At 51.1% G+C, this 20,460-nt stretch overlaps 1 protein-coding gene across 1 annotated transcript; it reads right to left on the reverse strand.

Moving 5' to 3' along the window:
• Window positions 1-10,983: 10,983 nt before the first annotated feature.
• Window positions 10,984-13,240, reverse strand: QC761_202600 (uncharacterized protein; the record flags this gene model as incomplete). The annotated part of the gene is made up of 2 exons (XM_062875987.1): window positions 12,742-13,240; window positions 10,984-12,217 (listed from the first exon to the last, which is right to left on the reverse strand). Exons 1-2 carry the CDS (start codon window positions 12,756-12,758, stop codon window positions 10,984-10,986), a joined length of 1,251 nt encoding a protein of 416 aa, XP_062734538.1. The 5' UTR covers window positions 12,759-13,240.
• Between the last annotated feature and the right edge of the window lie 7,220 nt (window positions 13,241-20,460).

A 20,460-nucleotide genomic window follows, 5' to 3' on the forward strand; every position in this document is an offset into this window, starting at 1 on the left:
GATGGGTCGATATGGGGGAGAGCGATGGAGGGATGGTGTTGTTTATAATTCTTGGAGGGGAGTTAAGGGGTTTAAGGGCGAGAACCTTGATGGGCGGGGGGTTTGGGGATCTCGATGGATGGATTCACATGGCATTATGAATTGTAGAGAGATTTGTATGATTTTGTATGAAATATGAAGGCTTGTGGCAGCTACGTCAGTGAATATCTACATGATGATTGGTGTGTGTTTGTCTCCATGGAACGGTTATACGTGTTGTTTGATACCTGGTAAATATGAAGACTCTGTCGTCAAACGGTATGACAATTTTCATAACGGGTATAACGGGTTTATGCTCGAGATATGCATTGAACGTTAGCCACGTTTTAGGGGGCGAAAAATGACTGACTGCCCGGGACAAGCGCGGGACTAAGAGTATTGAGGCGAGAGATTGTGGGCAAATGTGGCCTTCTTGGTTTTGCAATCCAAGATTTGGGGCCGAAGCCATAGTGTGTGCCACTGTTGTCTGGGTGATGGTTGCTTTAGGGGGGGATTGGGGGAGATAGGAAGGTGTTATCATGAGGGAAATTGTGCTCATTGTGGAGGGTCTATGATGGGTGTAACTTCTTGATATCCAGGATAAAAGTAAAGTCCGTAATACTAATGGCTTGAGTGGATGATCCGGGGCGCGTAGGCGTTTGTTAATTAAGGGCAAGTGTTGAGAGAGGGGAGTGGAAAGCCCTTGAAGGTGGGGGTTAATAAACGAACAATGAACGAGGCTTGTGGCGAGTGGAAATCCAGGCTGTATAGTGCTCGTGGGGGGAGTGTAGCTGTTGTGACGTGGGTTGGTGATGCCTCGCGGGCTATCTTTTGGGCTGAGGTCGGGGCTTCGTAGGCATGTTTCGTGGTGATCATGTGGTGTTGAGGCTTGCTCAGCTGCGGAGGCTGGCGAACGTTATTCACCTGAAAAGTGATAAGGCTGATGTTGAGCGTTGAAGTCTAACGTGGCGTTCTGGGAAACCTTGATATTTCACAAATTCGTGGCTTCGGCAACAGGATAACGTTTGGCGACGGTTGAAGCTGGTTCAATAGGTTTTATGGGCGTCTTTCTAGAAGGTTGATGGATGCATGACGATACTTGGCGCTTTTTACTAGGAGTCTTTGCTGTCATTTCGATGCCCTTATCGTGGCTGCCTAGAGGCTTGGATGATATTGGCTTTTGCCACTATGCGTATTGTTCTGCTTTTGTGTTTGGGTTTGCGCATCCATGCTTGGATGTTGCCTCTTTTCTCATTGTGGCTTTCCTGGCAAGGAAGCCATAACTTGGACGTAGAACGCCTCTAGCGACCGCCATATCCGGCCAGCTTTGCCACCTTTTGTTCCTGGACACCGGGTTGCTCACGAGGCCACAGCGGAGGGTGACGGTTGCCAATCTTCGCCGTTGAACACGCGGGCGGAGCTGATGTGAGGTGAATGAGGCTGAGAACTTAGACGTTTGATCCCGGTTTCGCCGGCTGTACCACAGGAACGTTGATATAGAGTGGCGGCTATTCCACTCCATGAACCACGCTTGAGAATCGCTGGACAGGAGCGCCACCATTTTCGTCACGACTGATGGCTCTGGCTACACCTACTAACGTAAAGCCTCCCGTGATCGAGGATGTGGAGATGGGCAAGAGGGTTCTCGTGGTGTAATTTTTCTTGTGCGATTTCGTGTTGATCCAATAGGGCTGGAATACATGAAGATCAAATTATTCTCGAGTTATTTCTTGAATTGAGCTCAGGTTACAAAAGCCGTTGCGGTGAGCCGTTAGGATCTGTTGAAACAAATCCTTTGTTTTCCTAACGACTGTCGTTCATAAGAAGCCCTCAAAGGTAAACAATGACGTAAGCTTTGAGAGTCTCATCATCGCAACTTGTTGTTGAGAGGCAACACATGTGTCTAGAAGTAGCTCACTGGCCGGCCCTCATATATATGTATGTTTGAGGTGGTATGAAGCTCTTATTAGCCCAAGGAAACTCCAGCACTCAGACAGTATGTTTTAATACTTTGCCCTGACCAGCCCCGGTGAGCATCATCGTGAGCTGCTGTTTTATGACTGTTGTGTGTGTGTATGTGTATGTATGTGTGTGTATGTGTGTGTGTGTGTTTTTGTCCGGACATATATATATATCGCAGTTGCTCCTGCCATTTCTTACAAAGATACCAGCGGCGAACAGAGCGAGGAAGGTGTCATTGCGATTCTCGTTGCCCACTCAAGAGTAAGGCGCAACTGCCACCTTACCAGACCTTTTCTGCTGAAGCTTAACCTGGAAACTTCTGTTCTTCTTCTTATTTCCATCCCACAGTTCAATCTTTATTCCAAACTCCATTACCAAAGTACCGCCTTCGGCACGAAAAAGATAATTATCACAACAAGTCTCACTCATTCAAACCAATCTTCAAACCCGAAGGATCTTAACTCTCTGCAGCCCAGTTTTTGTCACCAAGATGGCACCTTACTGCCATCCCAGCCCACTTTCACACGACACCCTCATAGCAATAAGAAACCTCGGTACAGCAATCACATAACGGCTCAAATGCAACACACCATGTCATTCACTGTGCACATCATCATCCCCTAGCTAATTGCCTACTTCAACCACCTTGCCGCTTGCAGAGTGGTATACTGACATCAGGCTAATAACCTGCTTGCACTTCCCGTCTCCGTTCGCTACCTGTCATATGTGAAACGTCCTTGTGACTGCATTGCTCTTCCAAATACGACTCTCGGAGTCGTATGGCAATGTATTCCATGCCACCTACCCAACCAACATTGGCTGCTTATACTTTATCTACTTTCGTCGTTCCTGACTTGGTGTGGGTGTGGCTGACCGTTGAACCGTTGCAGATTACCTGCACCCACTCTTCGTCGCTGGGAAGCCCCCCGTTGCATCACCACAATTGCAGTCTCATTCTCGAAATTCACAGAACGACATGTCAACGTCGATGAAGTTATCATTGGCACCCGCGCCGCTCTTCGTACCAGACAAACCACGATGGCTTTCGGAACGGCGCCATACGGTACGTACCGGGACCAGCCTTCGGGTTCGGGACGGACCATCAAACGGACAGCGGATCACGGATCACGGATCTCCAAACCTCAATTAGGCAGGTCCTTTGACAACTTTCCTCCCCCATTCCCCCACAACCAAAAAACGTGCAAAATGATCACGAAAGAGGCAGAAAACCCGCACCTTGTTCCGATCTGAAAATTCGATAACCGAAACTAGACCAGGAGCACGCCGCCGTCGCGTGTCGGGGCTGTTTCGGGTCCAGATCGTCGGGACTGTTGCATTCGGGTTCTTGGAATCCTGTAGTTTGCAACATAGACGACATAAGGAAATTAATTGGCTGCTTGGCCCGGCGACCAACAAACTACATGACAACGACAGGCAACAACAGCGACCGAAGCTGCAAGAGGTTGCTTTGTTTACTTGCGGTCGTAAACCCCTATTTCTGGTGGTGGTGTTCTCAGGGGTAAGTCAACCAACAGCGTTTTCTATTGTTGTTTTACCTACTTGTTATTTTCATAATATCCTTTCAATTTGTATTCTGTTATTTTCTTTTACTGTTCCCTCTTTCATTAATTCACTCGCATGTTAACGTCACCGCCTCTTCCGTTGATCTTGCAGGATACATCCTGCATGCAACTCAATCTAGTGGACGTTTCTTCCCACCTCTTCCTAATCGGTGTGAGGGTGGGCTTTTTCTGCTTGCATGATCTTTTCTCCCCACAAGCTCCAACGGCTTTTCTTGCGCATCGTGGGACACATCGGCGATACCCATCCAACTCCATTCCATCACGATTCTTCTCCGGCCTAGATCCCTCTCCAGCCCACATTCTCCAGACCCTTTTACTCACCGCATCATTATCTGATCCGTCTTGATCGGGCCTATTGGGTAATATCCATGACCCCGGGCTCCCGACGGGCGGCCAGCGCCGCGTGAAAACTCTATTGTGCGGTGCCATCTTTTTACCACGGGGATAAAAGACTGAATCGTGGAGATTATGTTGCCAAGCACGCGGTGACCTCCGAGTAGTTCTTCCTTGCAATGCCTCATGTAAACTCATCGCGGTCCAGGACCCGACTCAAGCTCGGCACGGTGACGCCGGGCCGGATATGCTGTTGAGGCGTTGTTGGAGGTGGAAACTGAGAGGCGGTGCCGGCCGAGGCGGCAAAGGACGGCACAAGAATGGAGGCAGGTGTGGTGAAAAGTGGAAGACTCTTTAAAACCATCACGGTCAGCAAGGGTTATGGCTGTCACCGTGAAGGTTCCCGTGGAGAAACGGTTGTGAGGCTGACTCTCCACCTGAGGCTTCACTTGAGCCTCATCTGCTGATCTGAGCACATCGTTGTTTGAGGTGATAGAACTGACGAGCCGGAAAAGCCGCACACACCACTTTCCTGACAGCAAAGGGGTCTGGACCTCCAGCAGGCTCGGTATCTCGGTATCGCTCTCGCGAGCTTGGCCTCAAAACAGAGGTTGTGGAAGGGCTGTGGGGTCCCATATCGAGGCTTGCAAGTGAGCTGAAAATGAGCGGAGCAAGGAGATGGTAGTTTGCCACTTTCTTTATCAATCTTTGCAAAACGAAGCCAGTGGTGGACGGCGTTCTTGGGAGTTGGCAGTTCATCAAAGACAGCTTTGGTGCTAAAAGATAGCGTCCGTCAAAGTTGCCGTATCTCGGTAAGAAACCCGTCACCCACGTGTTTCACAACCGAATCCGATACGATCTTTTTGCTGACAAGAGACAAGCCGAACCAAGACAAGAAAGCGGAGAACCGGGCCCCATCTTTCTCTCCGCTCTCCAACGGTTTTTTTTTTTTCGATGTGTCTGAGAGTTTACCAGGACTCGGCCTGTAAGATTTTGTGGGCACTCCCACCACCACAAAAGGTCGACACCGAGGATTGTGGGTGTGTAAAAACTCCACAAGTTTCTCACTGACAGTGGAAATCTGGAGCCGATTGTAGTAATGGTACACAGGCATAGGTTGACGATGAGCTGGTTTCCTTTTTGGGAATGTACTAAGGTCAAGGTGTGCTGTTAGTTGTGAGTGTAACCCGTCTCCTTGGGCGCGGTGGGCTTGGCTTTTTGTGGGTGTAGGTAGTTTGTCAAAGCTTTCAGTGTTGCTAGATTGTGCGGTGTGGTTCTGTTTGGATGCTGCATTACAGTGGCAAAAAAGAAGTAGTGAAAAGTAATACGGGGAAACTACGCCCGTCTCTGCAGTTGAGGAACTTCGAAAATGAGGCACAGGTGCAAGTTTGTGTGTTACATACCGCCTGCAAGAACATGGCCCAGCCAGTCCAGAACAGTGGTGTGGTGTGCTGGTGTCAGATCGTCAACTGTTTTTTTTTTCAACGGCTTCTCCGCGCCTATCAAGATAGTGCGCGATCTGAGGGTGAAGGGGGGCCACGGGGCCAAGGGAGGAAGAAAAGATAGCCAGCACCAACTGGCCGGGCCGGCAACGTACGTCCGGCCGGTGCTGGATCCAGTAGCTGTCTGTGATGCAGTAGTGTCAGAGTGTCTGCATAAGTGTGTTGGTAGTTTTTCTTGCTGGGTTTGGATTAAACATTGCAGCTGATACACTTTTTGTGTCCGGAGTTTTGGAGATATCGAGATATCGAGAGCCTCGTTCGGCTTCCAACATTTCATCAACCAGTTTGAGGCATTCAAACACACTCTCTCTCGCTCTAACCGCCCGCCGCAGCAGCACACGTTCCTGTTGGTTGGTGGTTCAACTGTCATGAAAACTTGGCGATTTCCCCGGCTTAACTTTACTAGTGAAGCCGTTTCAAGCCGTTACTTACCAACGTTTTTATCGAAGCGTGATACATGCGTGTGCGTGATCAGAAAGGGGTCCATCCCCGATTCGAACAACCCTGTCGTGCTGAAAAGAGATGGGGTCCTTTCTCCCCTGTGGGGGAAGAGGAGGGGGGGGGAGGAGCGCAAGCCGACGAACGGCGGCCGAGGGAATTATCATCATCATCATCAACATCAACCACGGCGGATTTAGCTCTTCCTTAACGGGTCCCCCGCCGCTCGCTCGAACGCTATCGGTAGACTATTGAACGCGACAGGAACAAACGGGAAAACCGGATCTGTGGAGGGGACAAAAACAAAAGGGGTATGGGGTCGGAGCCTGGGGGGGGCCATGGTGGAAGAGGGCAGCAGCAGCACATGGCAGACGGGGATAATGCCTCTTTGCTTCAAGGTCCACCCCGACGGTGGGGAGAAGTGGGTGAACTTGTTTGGTTTTATCAGGGGATGGAGGGGGGTTAGCTTTTTGAGCAACAGGCAACGGCGATAAACACTGCCAGGTAAAGCCGAAGAGAGTGAGAGAGGGAAACGACTGTGTTCTCCGGTGGATTTACGGAGTTGGGTAACATAACGCTACGGATTTGGTGAAAGCGCTTTTTTTTTTTTTTTTTTTTTTTTTTTTTCTCGAAAGAAAGCAAATTCCGGACGACAGGAAGAAGAAAGATAGGGGAACACAAACTTATCTTTTGTAATACAGCCTGTCTGTCAGCAATGTCGAGGGACGTCGTATTGCTTGCCTTTGTGTGCCCGTCACACAACTCTTGCTCGGACTTTTTTTTTTTTTTTTTTTTGCCTGTTTCTTCCTTTTCAAGTCTTACAAAATAAAAGAGCCAGTATCTGATATGATCGGCAAAACGTCCGCCGTTGTGTCACCAAACACGAGAGTCACACCCTTTGAGATCTCTCCACTTGTGATCTTGCAGCGGAGTTCCTTCCTTCCCGTCGCCCGGCCAGCGACGGCGCGCCGTTGTGTCTCTGACCGTTTTATCGTCAACGTTCCTGTTCCCTTCCTGCTGCCCGTGCGTGCTTGCGGCGCCGGCGCCAGAGGATCGGATGCGCCATGAAATAATGGCCACAAGGGCGGTAATAATAAGCCTGTAGCAAGATAATAGTTCATGGATATCCCCCGAAACTAACGACATTTGTTTCTTAATCCCGCCGTAGCGCTTTGATATATCACTACCGCCGTAAGAACGCCATTCGGCATAACAAGCCCGGGTTAATCTTCTAGGGGGCATGGGTTGAAGATGATCGATATCCACGAGGCACATCATCATGGCGTCCAAACCAAAAAAAAAAAAAAAAAAAAACCAAGCCATTTTCGACCTTCGGTGAAGAGCAAAATTTTGGACTGTCTCGATGTGAACCTAGACTGTCTTGGGTGTCAGCCACATTACCACCACCCAAGACCGACCGTCGTTGGGGATCTGCTCGGCAGATATTCTTTCCGGGTGCAGATCATCGCCCTCCCTCCCTTGATATCGTGGTATCCTGTTGCAAAATCCAGACCGCTTGGAAAAGGCAGGCAGAGAGTGAGAAACAATTTCGTCATAAACGGGCATCCACCCGGGATGCTGCGATGCAGGTTGAGTTGTCCTCATCATCTCCCGCCCCGGTTCCATATCGGGAACAATATGCTGTAATCGACGAGGAGGCTTGCTTGCTTCACTGATGATGTCGGTGTCCTGAAAGAAAGAGATCCCGGTGGGCGGCACCGTTTTTGATTCTTCTTCTTCTTTTGGTCATGAGTCTCTCTGTTCTCCACGATGTGATTTTGACTCGGAAAAATAAACGGTCAAGAGAAAAATGGCCCCCATCACACAAAAGTCACTAACAACGTTGAAAAGTGAACCCCTGCCGCTCGAGATCGGGCTTGGTATCAACGCCTCTTTTTCCAAGGATACAAAAAAAGAAAAAGAAGCAAACAACGATCTTGTTTCCTGTTTCGTTTTTCATCAATCCCATGTTCCAGATGATATCTCATGTTTCGTTTCCTCACACACAACCCGCCAAGAACCATTAAACGAAGTTTGATATAACACACTACACTAGCCTCCCCCAGCAGAGCGGCTGCTGCGGGGTCTACACTGTCGGTTTTTGGTGGTACATTGTGGTGCACAGACGCCAGGCCGGGAACATCATCGTCGATATTTGACAGGCGAGCGAGGTCGCCGACCTGGAAACCTTTCCCGAGGACATGGGTGAGGGGGGGGACACCACGCGTGCGCAGGTCAGTACTTTTCTCTTTCTTCTTTTTTGTTTTTTTTACGTTAAGCCCCTACCCGCCTGGGCTGCTAGGGGACCTGGTTTGTATTGGAGTGGTGATGATGATGCATCTCCGAGCTTGCTCGGCCGGGTGACTGCTGGACGGCTGGATGGATGGATGTCGTCGTCCAGCCCGCGTTTCTTTTGATATGTGTTTATAAAAGGGAAGAGAAATGCTGCGGTTACATTGAGAATGAGGAGTGAGAGACGCGAATGCCGGCTTGGTTTCGTGCGCGGCGGGCTGGAGATCCCCGGCGTGGTGTTGTCGTGCGGTGATGTATGTAGTATGTACCAAACAAAAAGTATTGAATGAGGCACAACCGCACAATCCCAGTGAGGCGGGAAGTGATAATAGCTGAGTGTTATTTCTTGCGCTCTGCCCTGCAAGGTGAGTGAGGCTATCGCTATGCCCCAACTCAACCAAGGTCAGGCGGAGAACGGGATTCGGACCAAGCCAAGGTGAGAAGAGAGTGTGGAGAAAAAAAGGGTTGCAGCGTTACGTTTCTTCAGCTTGCAACAACTCACCACTTGGTAATAGCGCCTCGCCAGTTGCGGTCGGGGAGCGGAACGTAGCGCGTCGATCAATCAATCAAAATCAAAAACGATGGCACCCGACTGTTTGGCTCAGACGCTGTGCCACAAGCAACCCTTACACTAGCGTCACTTTTCTCCAATCAAATCTTCCGTTTTTTTACTACTTTCTCTCTCTCCGTTTATTCAACTAACCGATACGCCGCACGACGCACACACACACAACAAACTTACAAGGATCACGACGATCTCCCTTTTCTTTTCTGTGCCCCTTGTATTCTTGCGCTTTGTTGTTGCAAGGCCGCCGCCCTGTAAGATTGACAACAACGGGGGAGAAAAGCTATACCTACACTGGCAATTCTTGCGGATGATACCTTGGGTTCGGAATTAGCCAGGGTTAGCTATAACTCTAATACCTTTTGGTTGAATGTCTTGGCATTTTTCTTTCACAACTTCCCCAAAAAAAGAAATTTCTCCATATTGCGGAAGAAAATGATTATCGATCGGGACAGCTTCGGTCTGAACAGACAGATCGGGGGAAAAGCGACGATCATTTCCAATTCCTCTTCCATTTTTTTTTTTTTTTTTTTTGGGGGCCTTCTTCAATATCCACAGCGTGTACAAACGGCCTTGGTTTATGAATGGATCGAGTCAACAAAACCAAGTCCGGGGTAAGGTACCTACCTAGACAGGTTGTATACGCCGCGAAGGAGGCATCAATGACAGCTTTGCCTTTCTATTACATGCATACACCTTTCCAAAACCCCACGAAGCTACTGCGAGGTACTGTACCTGAATAAAAAAAATCCCGTTCCAACGGCTCCTCGTGATGCAGGATCTTGAAGCAGTTTGCTAGTTAGCGTGTCCACCAGCTGCCCAACGGTTTGTGGATTACCTCCCTTCAAGTCCTTGTTTCTCATCATCAAGCATCGTCATTGATCAGTTTGGTTTGGAAAACCGCCCCAGAATCCTTCGTGGCTGTCTCCAGATCGACCATTGGGCTCCAAGCGTCAACACCGATCAACAATGCAGAAACGTCTTCACGATCGGGCCGTTGTGGGATGAACCACCCCCCCTAAACCAAAGTTGTGCAAAGTGATCAGCAAGATGGCTGTTAAACTCCACAAATCCTCTCCAGCTCGTGTCAGGCCTCTCTGTCAGATCGGATAGGTCCAAGAACTGGCCGCCGTTCGTTTTAGGGGAGCTAAGGAACGAAACCTTCCAGCCGCCGTTGAACTTAGTTATCCGGCGGAGTTCTTTCTTCTCTCATCATCAATGACGAAATTGGTTTCCTTCTTGTTGACAGTGATGATGATGATGATTGTGATCTTCCCATCTTGCACATCTCAATCCTCCCCTAACCTATCTCCGGCGCTATTCACAATTCACAACAACCTGCCCTATGTAGACCACCAAAAAGATACCCCCCAGTCCCGGTCTCCATCTGGGCCTAGGTCCTTGAGATGGTATGACCGAGAACGTACGGAGGAAAAAAAAATGGGGCTAGTCTAATGTCTGTTCCCCGTTTTTGTCCCTTTCCCCTGCTGTTTCCAGGGGATGTTGGTGGCAGTGGCGGCCCAAGTCTCTGCCTGCCTGTTGTCCACCCAATCCCTTCTGGGATAATTGAACAAACCCAAAACCAGTAGCAGCGCAATGTGGAGATCTGGGCTTGCTTGCCTGTCGGTCACCAGCCAAGCTTGTAAACTCTCGACGGCCAGTGATTACCCGCCCACTTCCAAGGTAAAAAAAAACATCATCACCGAAAGCAGCCGAACAAGTAAAACTGTATGTGCAAATCCCCTCACCAACTTCGCCCAGAGGGCTCAGCGGTATCGTCATATGTATTAAGACTCTCTCGCTCTCTCTCCTTGCAGCCAGAGCCACATCGTCAGTCGGTAATTATTATACATGGTAATCCACATCGCTTTTTCCTTTCCTTCATACGCTCATGTCATCCAACCTCCCTGGCAGAAAGTCGTTCCCCCCACCACCCATCAAATCCATAGAGTATATGCATGTTATCCAAGAATGAACCCTTGCAGACTAAAGCAAGAAAAAATGTACAAAGTAAAAATGAAAATAACAAAGGAAAAGAATAATGTAAAACAAGGGACCAATTCGTATGGACGGGGTATCATCAGTATAAACACAGGTTTGTCGACAAAGGAAAAGAAAAAGTAAAAGAATAAAAACCCAGGGGAAGAAAGCCACTCGCTATGCAAAACCTTGCAAGTCCCGTCTTTTGTTTTTGTTTGCCCCTCATCCAAAGTCGTGTTTTTTTTTTTTGGTGTTATTGCTCAAGAGTCTTGTTCTTTGGTCTGGGACTCGCAGGTGGAGCATGCCCGAACTAAGGGAGGGATGGGTCAACCAGGTTGGAGACTGAAAGTCTGTTGACTCTTTCCTCAATTCTGCTGACGGCGCTCAGTCCGGGGTCGCTCAGCTTGAAAGTGGAAGCCGGGGCGTTGGGAGAGCTTGGGGCAGTAAGAGGGTGGTGGTGCTGGCGGCCGGTGGAGTAGTCATTGGTCTGGGGAGCAGGAGCGCCATATGCAAGAGGCTGTCTGGGGTAGTCGCTGCGGGGGAAGACGGGAGACATGTTGAGTCTGAAGTCTGGGGAGTGGATTGGGTGAGCGGCGTCGGTGAGAGATGGCAGTTTGTTGCTGTTGTTGCCGTTGTTGCTGTTGTCCGCGGCAGAGGCAGAGGTCTGGTAAGAGTACACTCCATCCTCGGGGGCTGTCTTGAGAGGAGCAAGCATGGTACTCTCGGGCCTCGAGTCGTAGTAGCGCTGCGGTGGGGATGGCGCCTGGGGTGAGGCTCCGTAGTGGGATCCGTTGTCCGACATCAGAGAGGGGGCCGCCTCCGAGTCGGGAGAGTAGACGGGGGAAGGGATGGGAGTCTCGAGCCCGTACTGGGCATCGTGCATGGAGGATGGGTGAAGAGGCGGCACCGGAGGTAGAGGTCTCTGGGAAGCCATGCTGTGGGCCTGGCGAAGGGGGAGGGGCCGCGAAGGGAGGGGGGCCATGGGCGACATGAGCGGGGATACCTCGCGGCCGTGATACTGGAGCGAGGTGGTGGTCATTGTGGCCTTGCGCTTGTCCTGTCTCTTTCTGCGGTTCTGGCTCCCGTTCCACCAGTTCTTTACAGCGTTGTCGCTGCGGCCGTGGAGACGTCTGGCAATGTCGGCCCATCGCTTGCCAATTTGCTGGACCATGGTCTCAATGATGACGCCTTCCTCGGGCGTGATGGGGTCGTGGTTGAGAGTAGGCTTCAAGTTCTGGTGATATCTTTCGCGGCACTGCTTTGGTGTTCTGGAGCCGAGGGCATTGGAGATGCGTACCCAGTTCAAGGGGCCCTGGTGCTGGACCAAAGACATGAGATAGGCGTCCTCATGGGCAGACCAAGGGCCTCTTCTGTGGTTGTTAGATGGGGCAGTCATGATGTGGTTGTTGGTGTAGTGAGACAGAGCAGCCGAAGCACAAGGGTGAGCGGTGCTATTGTCGGGGTGGTAGTAAAGCATGTAGAAGTCTGGGAAGTGGTGTTTGATGGGTGGTGATGTTGGTGGTGATGGTTGATGATGAAGTTGTCTGATGGTGGATGAAGCTGTACAATGGTTCGACGAGGAAGGAGGAGGAGGAGGTCTGATAAGTATCATTCCCAGAGTGTGAGCACAGAGACCCAAGAGGGAACAACAAGCGAACTGGCAAGCAGGCCACGGCTTGGCTCTGGATGGTACTTGGGACCGGGTCTGTCACTTGTGGGGACACTTGTGGGCGCTGCTAAACCAGGTGGAGGAGGGAACTTCGGTGCAGGGACATGGGTACCACCAGCAAACCTCAAGAAACGGGGGCAGGGGCAGTTGGGGGGGGAGCCGTCCACAAACAGGCCCCCGTCTCCTGCATCCCTGTTCCCGGGCCCAGCTCTGGGCGGGCTGCTTGCTGCTGGAGCAGAGCAGAGCAGCAAAAACAGGACAGCGCTCATCAGCGCCAGCACACGACACGACGAAACGATGAAACGACTCCATCTGTAAGGTACCTGCCTACACTTGTCGTCTTCCCGCTTGAGCTACGATAGAGCCTGGCGCCACAACAAGGTTGAGAAATATCCGTACCCGTTCATCAGTGACATGTGGAATCTCCAACGTCCCTCATTTGATGTCAATGGGGGTGTGGCGCCGCCTGCCTCGTTGAGCTGTCGACGGCGTGTGTACTCTAAAACCTTCACAGTGCTGGCGAGAGCTGTGGAGGAAAGACAGGTAACTCGGGGGGGTGGGGGTGAGGCCAGATGTACTTTCCAGAGGTACCTACTGGCCGTCTCGAATTGAGTTCGGTACGTCCGAGTTTCCAGATATTCTGGCGGTTGGCTAGCCGCAAATGGCAGCGGCAAGGGTATCGGAGAGTTTAATTGATGCGGTTTGATGTGGCTTGAGAGGTACGTACCTCCACCATCGCCATCGCCTTCGACGCCGACATGGACAGCAGCATCGGCAGTGACTCCAGCAAGAAAAGAAGGTTCAGGGGAGTCCGCAAGTGTGCAGTGTGCAGTGTCAGGCGAGCAATTTTTCCTGGAGCACCGTGTGCTGCAGTGCAGTCCCGTCGCCGTCGATTTTGATGCGTTGGATGCGGTGATGGAAAAGACAGCATAACGGTATAGATGATTCTTGTATTGCGGCGTCGCAGCTGTGGGATTATTATTGGGATCCCGGTCTCTTAACCGTACCTTATTATTACCGTATTACTGGACGCTGTATACGCTGTGTATCGTCCGTCACCGCGGGGAGCAAGGATGGCACAGGGATCTCATCTCAGCTGCCCCGTGCCGGCCTTGTCTGCTTTGATGATCGCTGGCAGGGGCCTGTTCGCAACCAACACCACCACTTCACTCACACATCTATCACATCACACACTTTGTTGCATCACGGACCACCTCTTGTCACTCTCACTCTCACTCTCACCCACACTCACACCTCACTGTCGATGAGAATCCTCCGATCCACAGATGATGACTGCCGCCTCTGCCCCTCCTAGTGGATATGGATCCAGACTCCTTATACTCAAAGCTTGCCGAGTAGTCGTGCTGCAAAGTGCGCCGATTTACCTTCCCCTCTGGCTGATAGCTCTGAGTGGTTTTTGTTAGGACGGCGCCGTCCCCTTGCTGGCAGCACATCATTTCACCTGACAAGTGAGAAGCTTCTTCCTTGAGGTCGATCTTCCTCAGCGGGCGCAACGCCGTTCGAAACGGTAACCAACGTCTGAATCAGGACCTGCACCTACCTGACTACAAGGAGACAATACATGACCCTAGGTCCAGTGGCTTGCAGGAAATGGCTTGTCCCATCTGTAGGGGATTTTCAAGTCTGTTGGGGGGTTAGGTAGTGTAGAGGTTGCCGTCTTCGGCAATCCCCAAGATTTGCCAGTCCCGTTCCACCAAGCTGAACCCATCCACAACATTTTTCTCTTAAGACATATAATATGGCCCGGGGGTTCTTGGAGCAGAGGGCTTCCAAAACCACTCTGGCGCGACGCAATACAGTATTATCGCGGCTCGCATTAGGCATCATGTAGCAGGGCCGCTATTGTGCAGTGTCGGTTGAGCCAATCCGCCCCTCCTTTTTGATGATCCTCGTGGAGTCGGCATGGGATGAATTCGCGTACGGCCGTCCCGTTTCTGGTTCTTTCTTGGGAGGTCCCTCGTTCCAGAAGGGACGAAAAAGGCCTCAAGATGCAGACAGAGCACACCACACCTTTCACAGGCGCGCGCATCCAGTCCCGGACCGCATTCTTGCAGTGTACGAGACCTAGCAGTTGGTGTAGCCACACAGGGCTGACACTCGATCCGGAGATGGCGGGCGCCTCCACGCGGGCATCTTTGGGGGGGAGGCTCTGGAAGGCGGCGAGAACCATCAGCAACCGGGGGATGGCATGGCAAGATCGTGATGTTCCTTTGCCCCCCCTGGTTTCCATATCTGGACAGAGAGCCTCATGATGCTCGTAAATCTCTCCACCGCAATAACCAGTTCAGATTGTTGTTCCTGCAGAGAGAACCCAATCAGTGCTGATACGTGTCATTCCTCAACGGCTGAGATGGCGGTGACAACGTGATCAAACACTCGAGACCGCGAAAAAGAAACAAGTGTCGAGCAATGGGATTGCTGGGTAGCATCCCTCGTCATCCCATGACGGCCTCGTCCCAAGCTGCTGGGGCGCGCCAGTGGCTAGCTCCCATGATTAGCCAACCCGGTGAACCAGATCGTCGGACTCCTCAGGTGCGCAATAATTCCCGTTGGAATTATTTGAGGGCTGATATGATATAGGGCCAGCATGTAGCAAATATGGGCGAGGGGTCCTATCAGTTGTGAGCGCCAGTGGGTGGTATTCTTTTCGCTTACTGATTCAGAAAGACGCTCCTGGAGCTTGATATCCAAGGGAGGGGCTCTTCGCTAAAAAGGGGTGAAAACGGCAAGTCGGTCGCCAGTCGATGGTACTGTTGCTGTCAAATGGTAGCGGCCGAGATCTGGGGTTAAGCTTCAAATCCCAGCGAGCCGGTCTGTGCTGATCCTGAGCGGGTGGCTTTTCTTCAGCGACCCATCCACTTGGGTACCCGACCGGCTAAATGCATTGGAAGGGGGTAGGGGTGCATGGACTTTGCAACGGCGCTTAGTGTAGCTTTCTGCTTTATCCTCCAACGTAGCCTCGTAGCCTCTCGGCGCTGGTTTGAACCTCGTTCCTGACGTTACATCCAGCAATCAGACGGCAGCGACCGCGGCACTCTCCCGAGCAGTCTTCTTCTGACCCAGACGGGAAACCAGATCGCCGCGACTCCAGCCCACCCACCACATTCGAGCAGTCTTTGGGACCAGTACTGGAGGAGGGATGGCACGGACCGGCGATCGTCAGTTGCTCGAGATCTGCCCTGAAAACCCCCCTCCGTTATCGAATCACCTCGCACAACATCAGGAGGAACGGCGATGGCGGTGATATGATATGCAGATCCCGAGGGGAGTGTCGATTATCTGCGCAAATAATAAGTTGTTGGTCTGGCAAGTCTATGGAAGTATGTTTGGCAGAGCCTCTCTGGTTGTCCATGTTTCACCTTTCTGATTCGGATAAGCAGAGCGACGACACCTCGTTTATCACATACCGCAAGCGAACCGAACCCACTGGCAGTCCCTAATCCCGTACCATACCACACCACAAGGTGTCTTCCACACCGCTATAATTAAATCTTTGGGGTATAACGGCTGCCAGTTATAGCTCTGGGCGCGGGGGTTGTACATGGACTGATACTCTTCACACACAACCCTCACACAAGCGACACCAGGCTATGTATGTACGATTATAGGAGAATATCATCCATGCAGCACATGAGCACCTTTTCCCGCCAACCTGGGAACGAACCATGATGCGATGCGAGGACACACCGAAGGCCCGAACGGCAAACTTCCGAAGATTTGCGTGCCGGTAGCACCAGAAAACCCTTTGAACTGCAAACCAATATGCTGTGACGCTGTAACAGCTGCCGCTGCTGCTGCTGCCGTCGTCTTCATAGGCAAGTAACAGCCTTTGATGATCTGATCTGATATCAGTACAGTACTGTACTGTCTGTAAAACCCAACCGTTCGGGTAGGCGTGCGGGTGAAACGGACCCGAAGCAACTTCCCGCATGTTTGAACGTCTCCGCTTCGTCAAGCTCTCGCTGCAACTACAAAGTTCCTCCTCGCGACGTCAGAATAGACAGCGCAGCAATCCGCCAAGATTGAACACATCGTCCTTGCAAATCTCTCGGGTGGTCAGCTGGGCGGTTCAACGGGGGCCCTTGCTACCGTGGTATCGCGTCTCTTTCTCCCTCAGACACACACACACGATGCAAAAACCGCCAAGCACGCCAAGACAACTATCCCTGTCCCCTCTTCTCGTTTGGTATCCCCCGATGTTGCGATACTCCAGACACAGACCTTGGTTTCGTATACCAACGAGGCTCCCAGATCGTGGGGAGAGGGGTCAAATATCTTGGACCTCTGTACGAGCGGTGGACTTGTCATTTTTCCCTGTTGCTGGCTTGCATGATCTTCCCGTGCGTAGTGTAGCAACCTCGCAATTACTCGCTATCTTATTCGCCAGCAAGGTGGAATACAGTCATCTCACACACACTGAGCGATGTTCCCAAGGACCTTTTTCTTTCCACCCTGATACCACAAGCAGCAGGGAAAATAATACCCTTGTCTTGCGGTATCCGCGCTCCCGAGGGGTCTTTTTATTTCACAACGGCATGCAAGCAGCCGGTATTGCTTACAGAGATCCAGCCGGTACCCCCACCGCCGTCACCATCACCGTTCAGATGATATGTAGATACGTACCTCATCCTTCACCCTCTCTTCACCAGCCACACCCTCCACACGCCCCGTCCCCTCGGGCTCCTAGCCGCCTCCAGCTGGAAGATAAGGCTCACCTCCCCGTTGGCTGAAGGAGGATGGTCAACCGAACGAACCGGGCCCCCCGATGTCTGGCAGCGCCCCGAAATCCGAATGCCCACCCTCCTCCTCATGATCATCCCCTCCCTCCCCCCGTAGCTGCAAGTCTGTCCCAGCGGCTCGGGCACCACCCTACTCCGCAATGTGGCTAAAGCCCGACTCGGCGACCTTTTATTTGTTTTTCTTCAGGGGGGGGAAGAAGCGATCCGTCCTAGCGTTGACGCAAAAGAGTAACGCAAAAAACCGTTGTCACACAGCGTCGGGTCCAATCATGTCGGAGGGATCTTCAAGGTGGCGTTTTCTCTTGTCTTTTGGTTGCCCAGGGGCCCCTGGTGAGGGGGACTAACTGGTATTGGTAATCGCTAGCGAACGGTTCAGCTGAGGCTTTACGACGCCATTTTGTAGGATGGACTTGCCGTTTTGGATGGGAGCATGGAGAGATGGATTGGTGATTGTTGTTGGGGGGGAGTGGATAGCTATGGATATGGATATGAGGGGCGGAAGGGGGGGGGGGGTTTGTTTTGTGGTATGTCTGAGGTTTGTGTGTCTTTTTGGGAGTATTTTGTTTGTGTATGTTATATTTTCTTAGGTGGGTGAGAGAGAGGAGTGAAATGCTGATATGTTTCACCCCTTTTGGACGACATTGTAACTCCTCTTTCTCTTTTTCGTTCGACATCGTCATCATCATCATCATCATCACCACCACCACCACCACTTAAAACCTCTCCAGAATTCTATGCTCCAGCAAGCGTTGCGCGCGCAACATCGGGACGTCAAATCTCTCAATAATTCGGATATCCTCCCGGCCGACGTTCCAAAACCCTATTATTCCCAGGTTAATAAACGGGACGGGATGTTTACCTACCTACCTATATGGTACACTACTATTCATGTACGGAATATCCCCTCAGACAGTTATTCCCTTTCTACGGATGTAACACTGCACGTTGGATATGTATGTATTCTCGAAATAGTAGCGGGAAGAAAATAAGTGGACAAAATCCCCCTCCCCCCGGCCCCAGGGTTCAATAGTACAAACCCGGCACCAAGTTTCTCTCTTGTCCTTCCCGCTACCACCTGCATTTACAAGAGGTTGGTTGAGCCTCGGTATGTGGATATAGGTACCGTATGTGCTGTAACTTATACCCCCAGCCATTTTATTCAACGTCATACCGGCAGGACAAAATACATATTGAACGGCAAACACGGCTGGGGATGACTACCAGTAAAAATGTCCAGCCTGGAATGTGAAAATGCAAAGCAAGTTGAAATGCAGATTGACAAAAATGCAACGGGAACAACGATTACCAGCCAGTCGACGGGGATTTGTTGAGCTGGACAGGGGTGTCAAACCCGCCGCCACATCTACAAGCAGTGACGAAAGCGTTCACATCACCCATTCTGCTGTCCGTCTGTCTCTTCCTGCAAAGAATTTCTTCGTTTTACTGCCTTGTTGTGATGTGACAAAAAAAAAGTCTGAATCGGCCGAGCTGGGTTGGGTCAGTTAAACCATAACCTCGGGCATGCGGAACAGAGACTGAGATACCCACCTACCTTACCTATTCCAAGTCAACAACGGCTTCCCACAGTTTTCTTTTGTCTCTTCATGATGTATATACAACAACTCGGGGAAAACCAAGGCATAATATGCCTGTCTTGACCCAGATAACCTCCCTTCTCTTGTCTCGATCCTTTTCAAACGCCCGCCGTTGGGAAAAGAAAAGCAAGTGAGACAGGAAAGAACTGGTAGTCTCCTTCCTATTGGTAGCTGCTCCTATTATTCACCAACAAACACACAACACCTGGGTACATCCCCGCTTCGAGAACCCAAAAAAAACAAGCTCCGAGACATTTTTTTCTCTCTCTGTGTGTGTGTTGTGTTCCAAAGTGGCTTGAGAGGTCAACGGTCGTCGGTAAAAGAGACACCGAGGAGAAGGACAGGAAAAAAGCCAAAAGTCTCACGAAGAAGATCTCGCTTGTTGTATTTTGTACCACATGTGGGTGGTGGTGAGACAAAAAAAACGGTGGTGGGCTTTTCGGTTTTCTGAGGCTCGCAAAAAGCTAAAGCCCGAGGCCGGGGGAGACCTGTTGAGGAAATAACCCCCCTATGGCCAGGCTACAGCTGAACTCGAGAGCTGTGGGTGGTAGTCCAATTCCAGCTGTCCCAAGTTCTCAGCTGGACGGACTGTTACAATGCTTGTATTCCCTCTGTCATTCTCCGAAAACGATGAAAAAACTGCCCGTGTTCTTTCCCAAACAGGACCATGTGTGTTGACGAAAAAGCAGGATTTGTCCTCTTCTAGCCCAGCAAACCGGCAAAACTGTCACCTATTTTGGACATCCTCTCCTCTGACGTGGCTCCTGCAACCACCATATCTTAATCTATTCCAGCGGCAGCGCTTCGCTTTCGTGTTTGATCCCCTGCCGGGCGGGCTACTGGTCACCGGGAACGGTCAACAAGACCTGAAAGGACATCGATTTCCTGACCACCCACCTCTTCCTCCCCCCCAAAACCCCTTTCCGAGAAGAGGGGTGCCGGATCCCAAAGCGGGACATCATCCTGCTTCCTGCATGTCTCTCTTCCTGCCTCGTTTGATGAAATAAATAATGGGGTCTTATTTGGAGATATTCTCTTGGCCTGCTTCCCCTGAGGCCAGGCTGGGCGGCAGCTGGAGCTTGATGGCGGAATATCGTCTATCAAGTGCACTTTTGCCACACACACTCGCATCTGGTGAAGCTCGCGTAGGCAGGTTAGGTCTGGGAGTGAGACAGTTGACGACAAGGAGCATTGTTTGAATGCAAGAGTGAGCATATCCGGAATGTTAGGCGTCATCGACACCCGCGGTCTGAGATTCAAGTACGTACCGTGCTCTCGGAACCGTTATGAGACACATAAAGCTTGAGTAGATGTTGAGCGGGTGACCGGCCTATTGATAGGCAGACACAAAATTCCGAGAAGCGATAGGATGATGGGATATCGTGATCATGTATACGGCGAAGTAAGGGATAGAAGGGCATCCATAGTCGCCAGCAGCATGTCATGACCGGTACTGCAGCCGAGAAAAGGTGGAATGGCCGGCGATACGCTTCCAGCTTTCATTGACAACTCATCCTGACTGCATCTGAAGTATGCAGGTTGTGGGCTCGGTTAGCGAGCACGACAAGCAAACAGTTCTCGTTTTCTCTTCGCCCAGGTTACTCACCTCTTGTCCTTCATCGAACCAGTAAAGTCCGCATATTAGACCCGGAGACAGAAAGAACGTCGTGGCGTCTCGATCGACCCAGGCCATTCCAGTCCCAGCTGTAGAATAACGGCGTAAAACGGTCAGCTAGCCCCCAGTCCCCCCTTTCGCGCCCACT

This window comes from Podospora bellae-mahoneyi, chromosome 2 (genome assembly GCF_035222275.1).
Source record: "Podospora bellae-mahoneyi strain CBS 112042 chromosome 2, whole genome shotgun sequence".
Taxonomy (NCBI): Eukaryota; Fungi; Ascomycota; class Sordariomycetes; order Sordariales; family Podosporaceae; genus Podospora; species Podospora bellae-mahoneyi.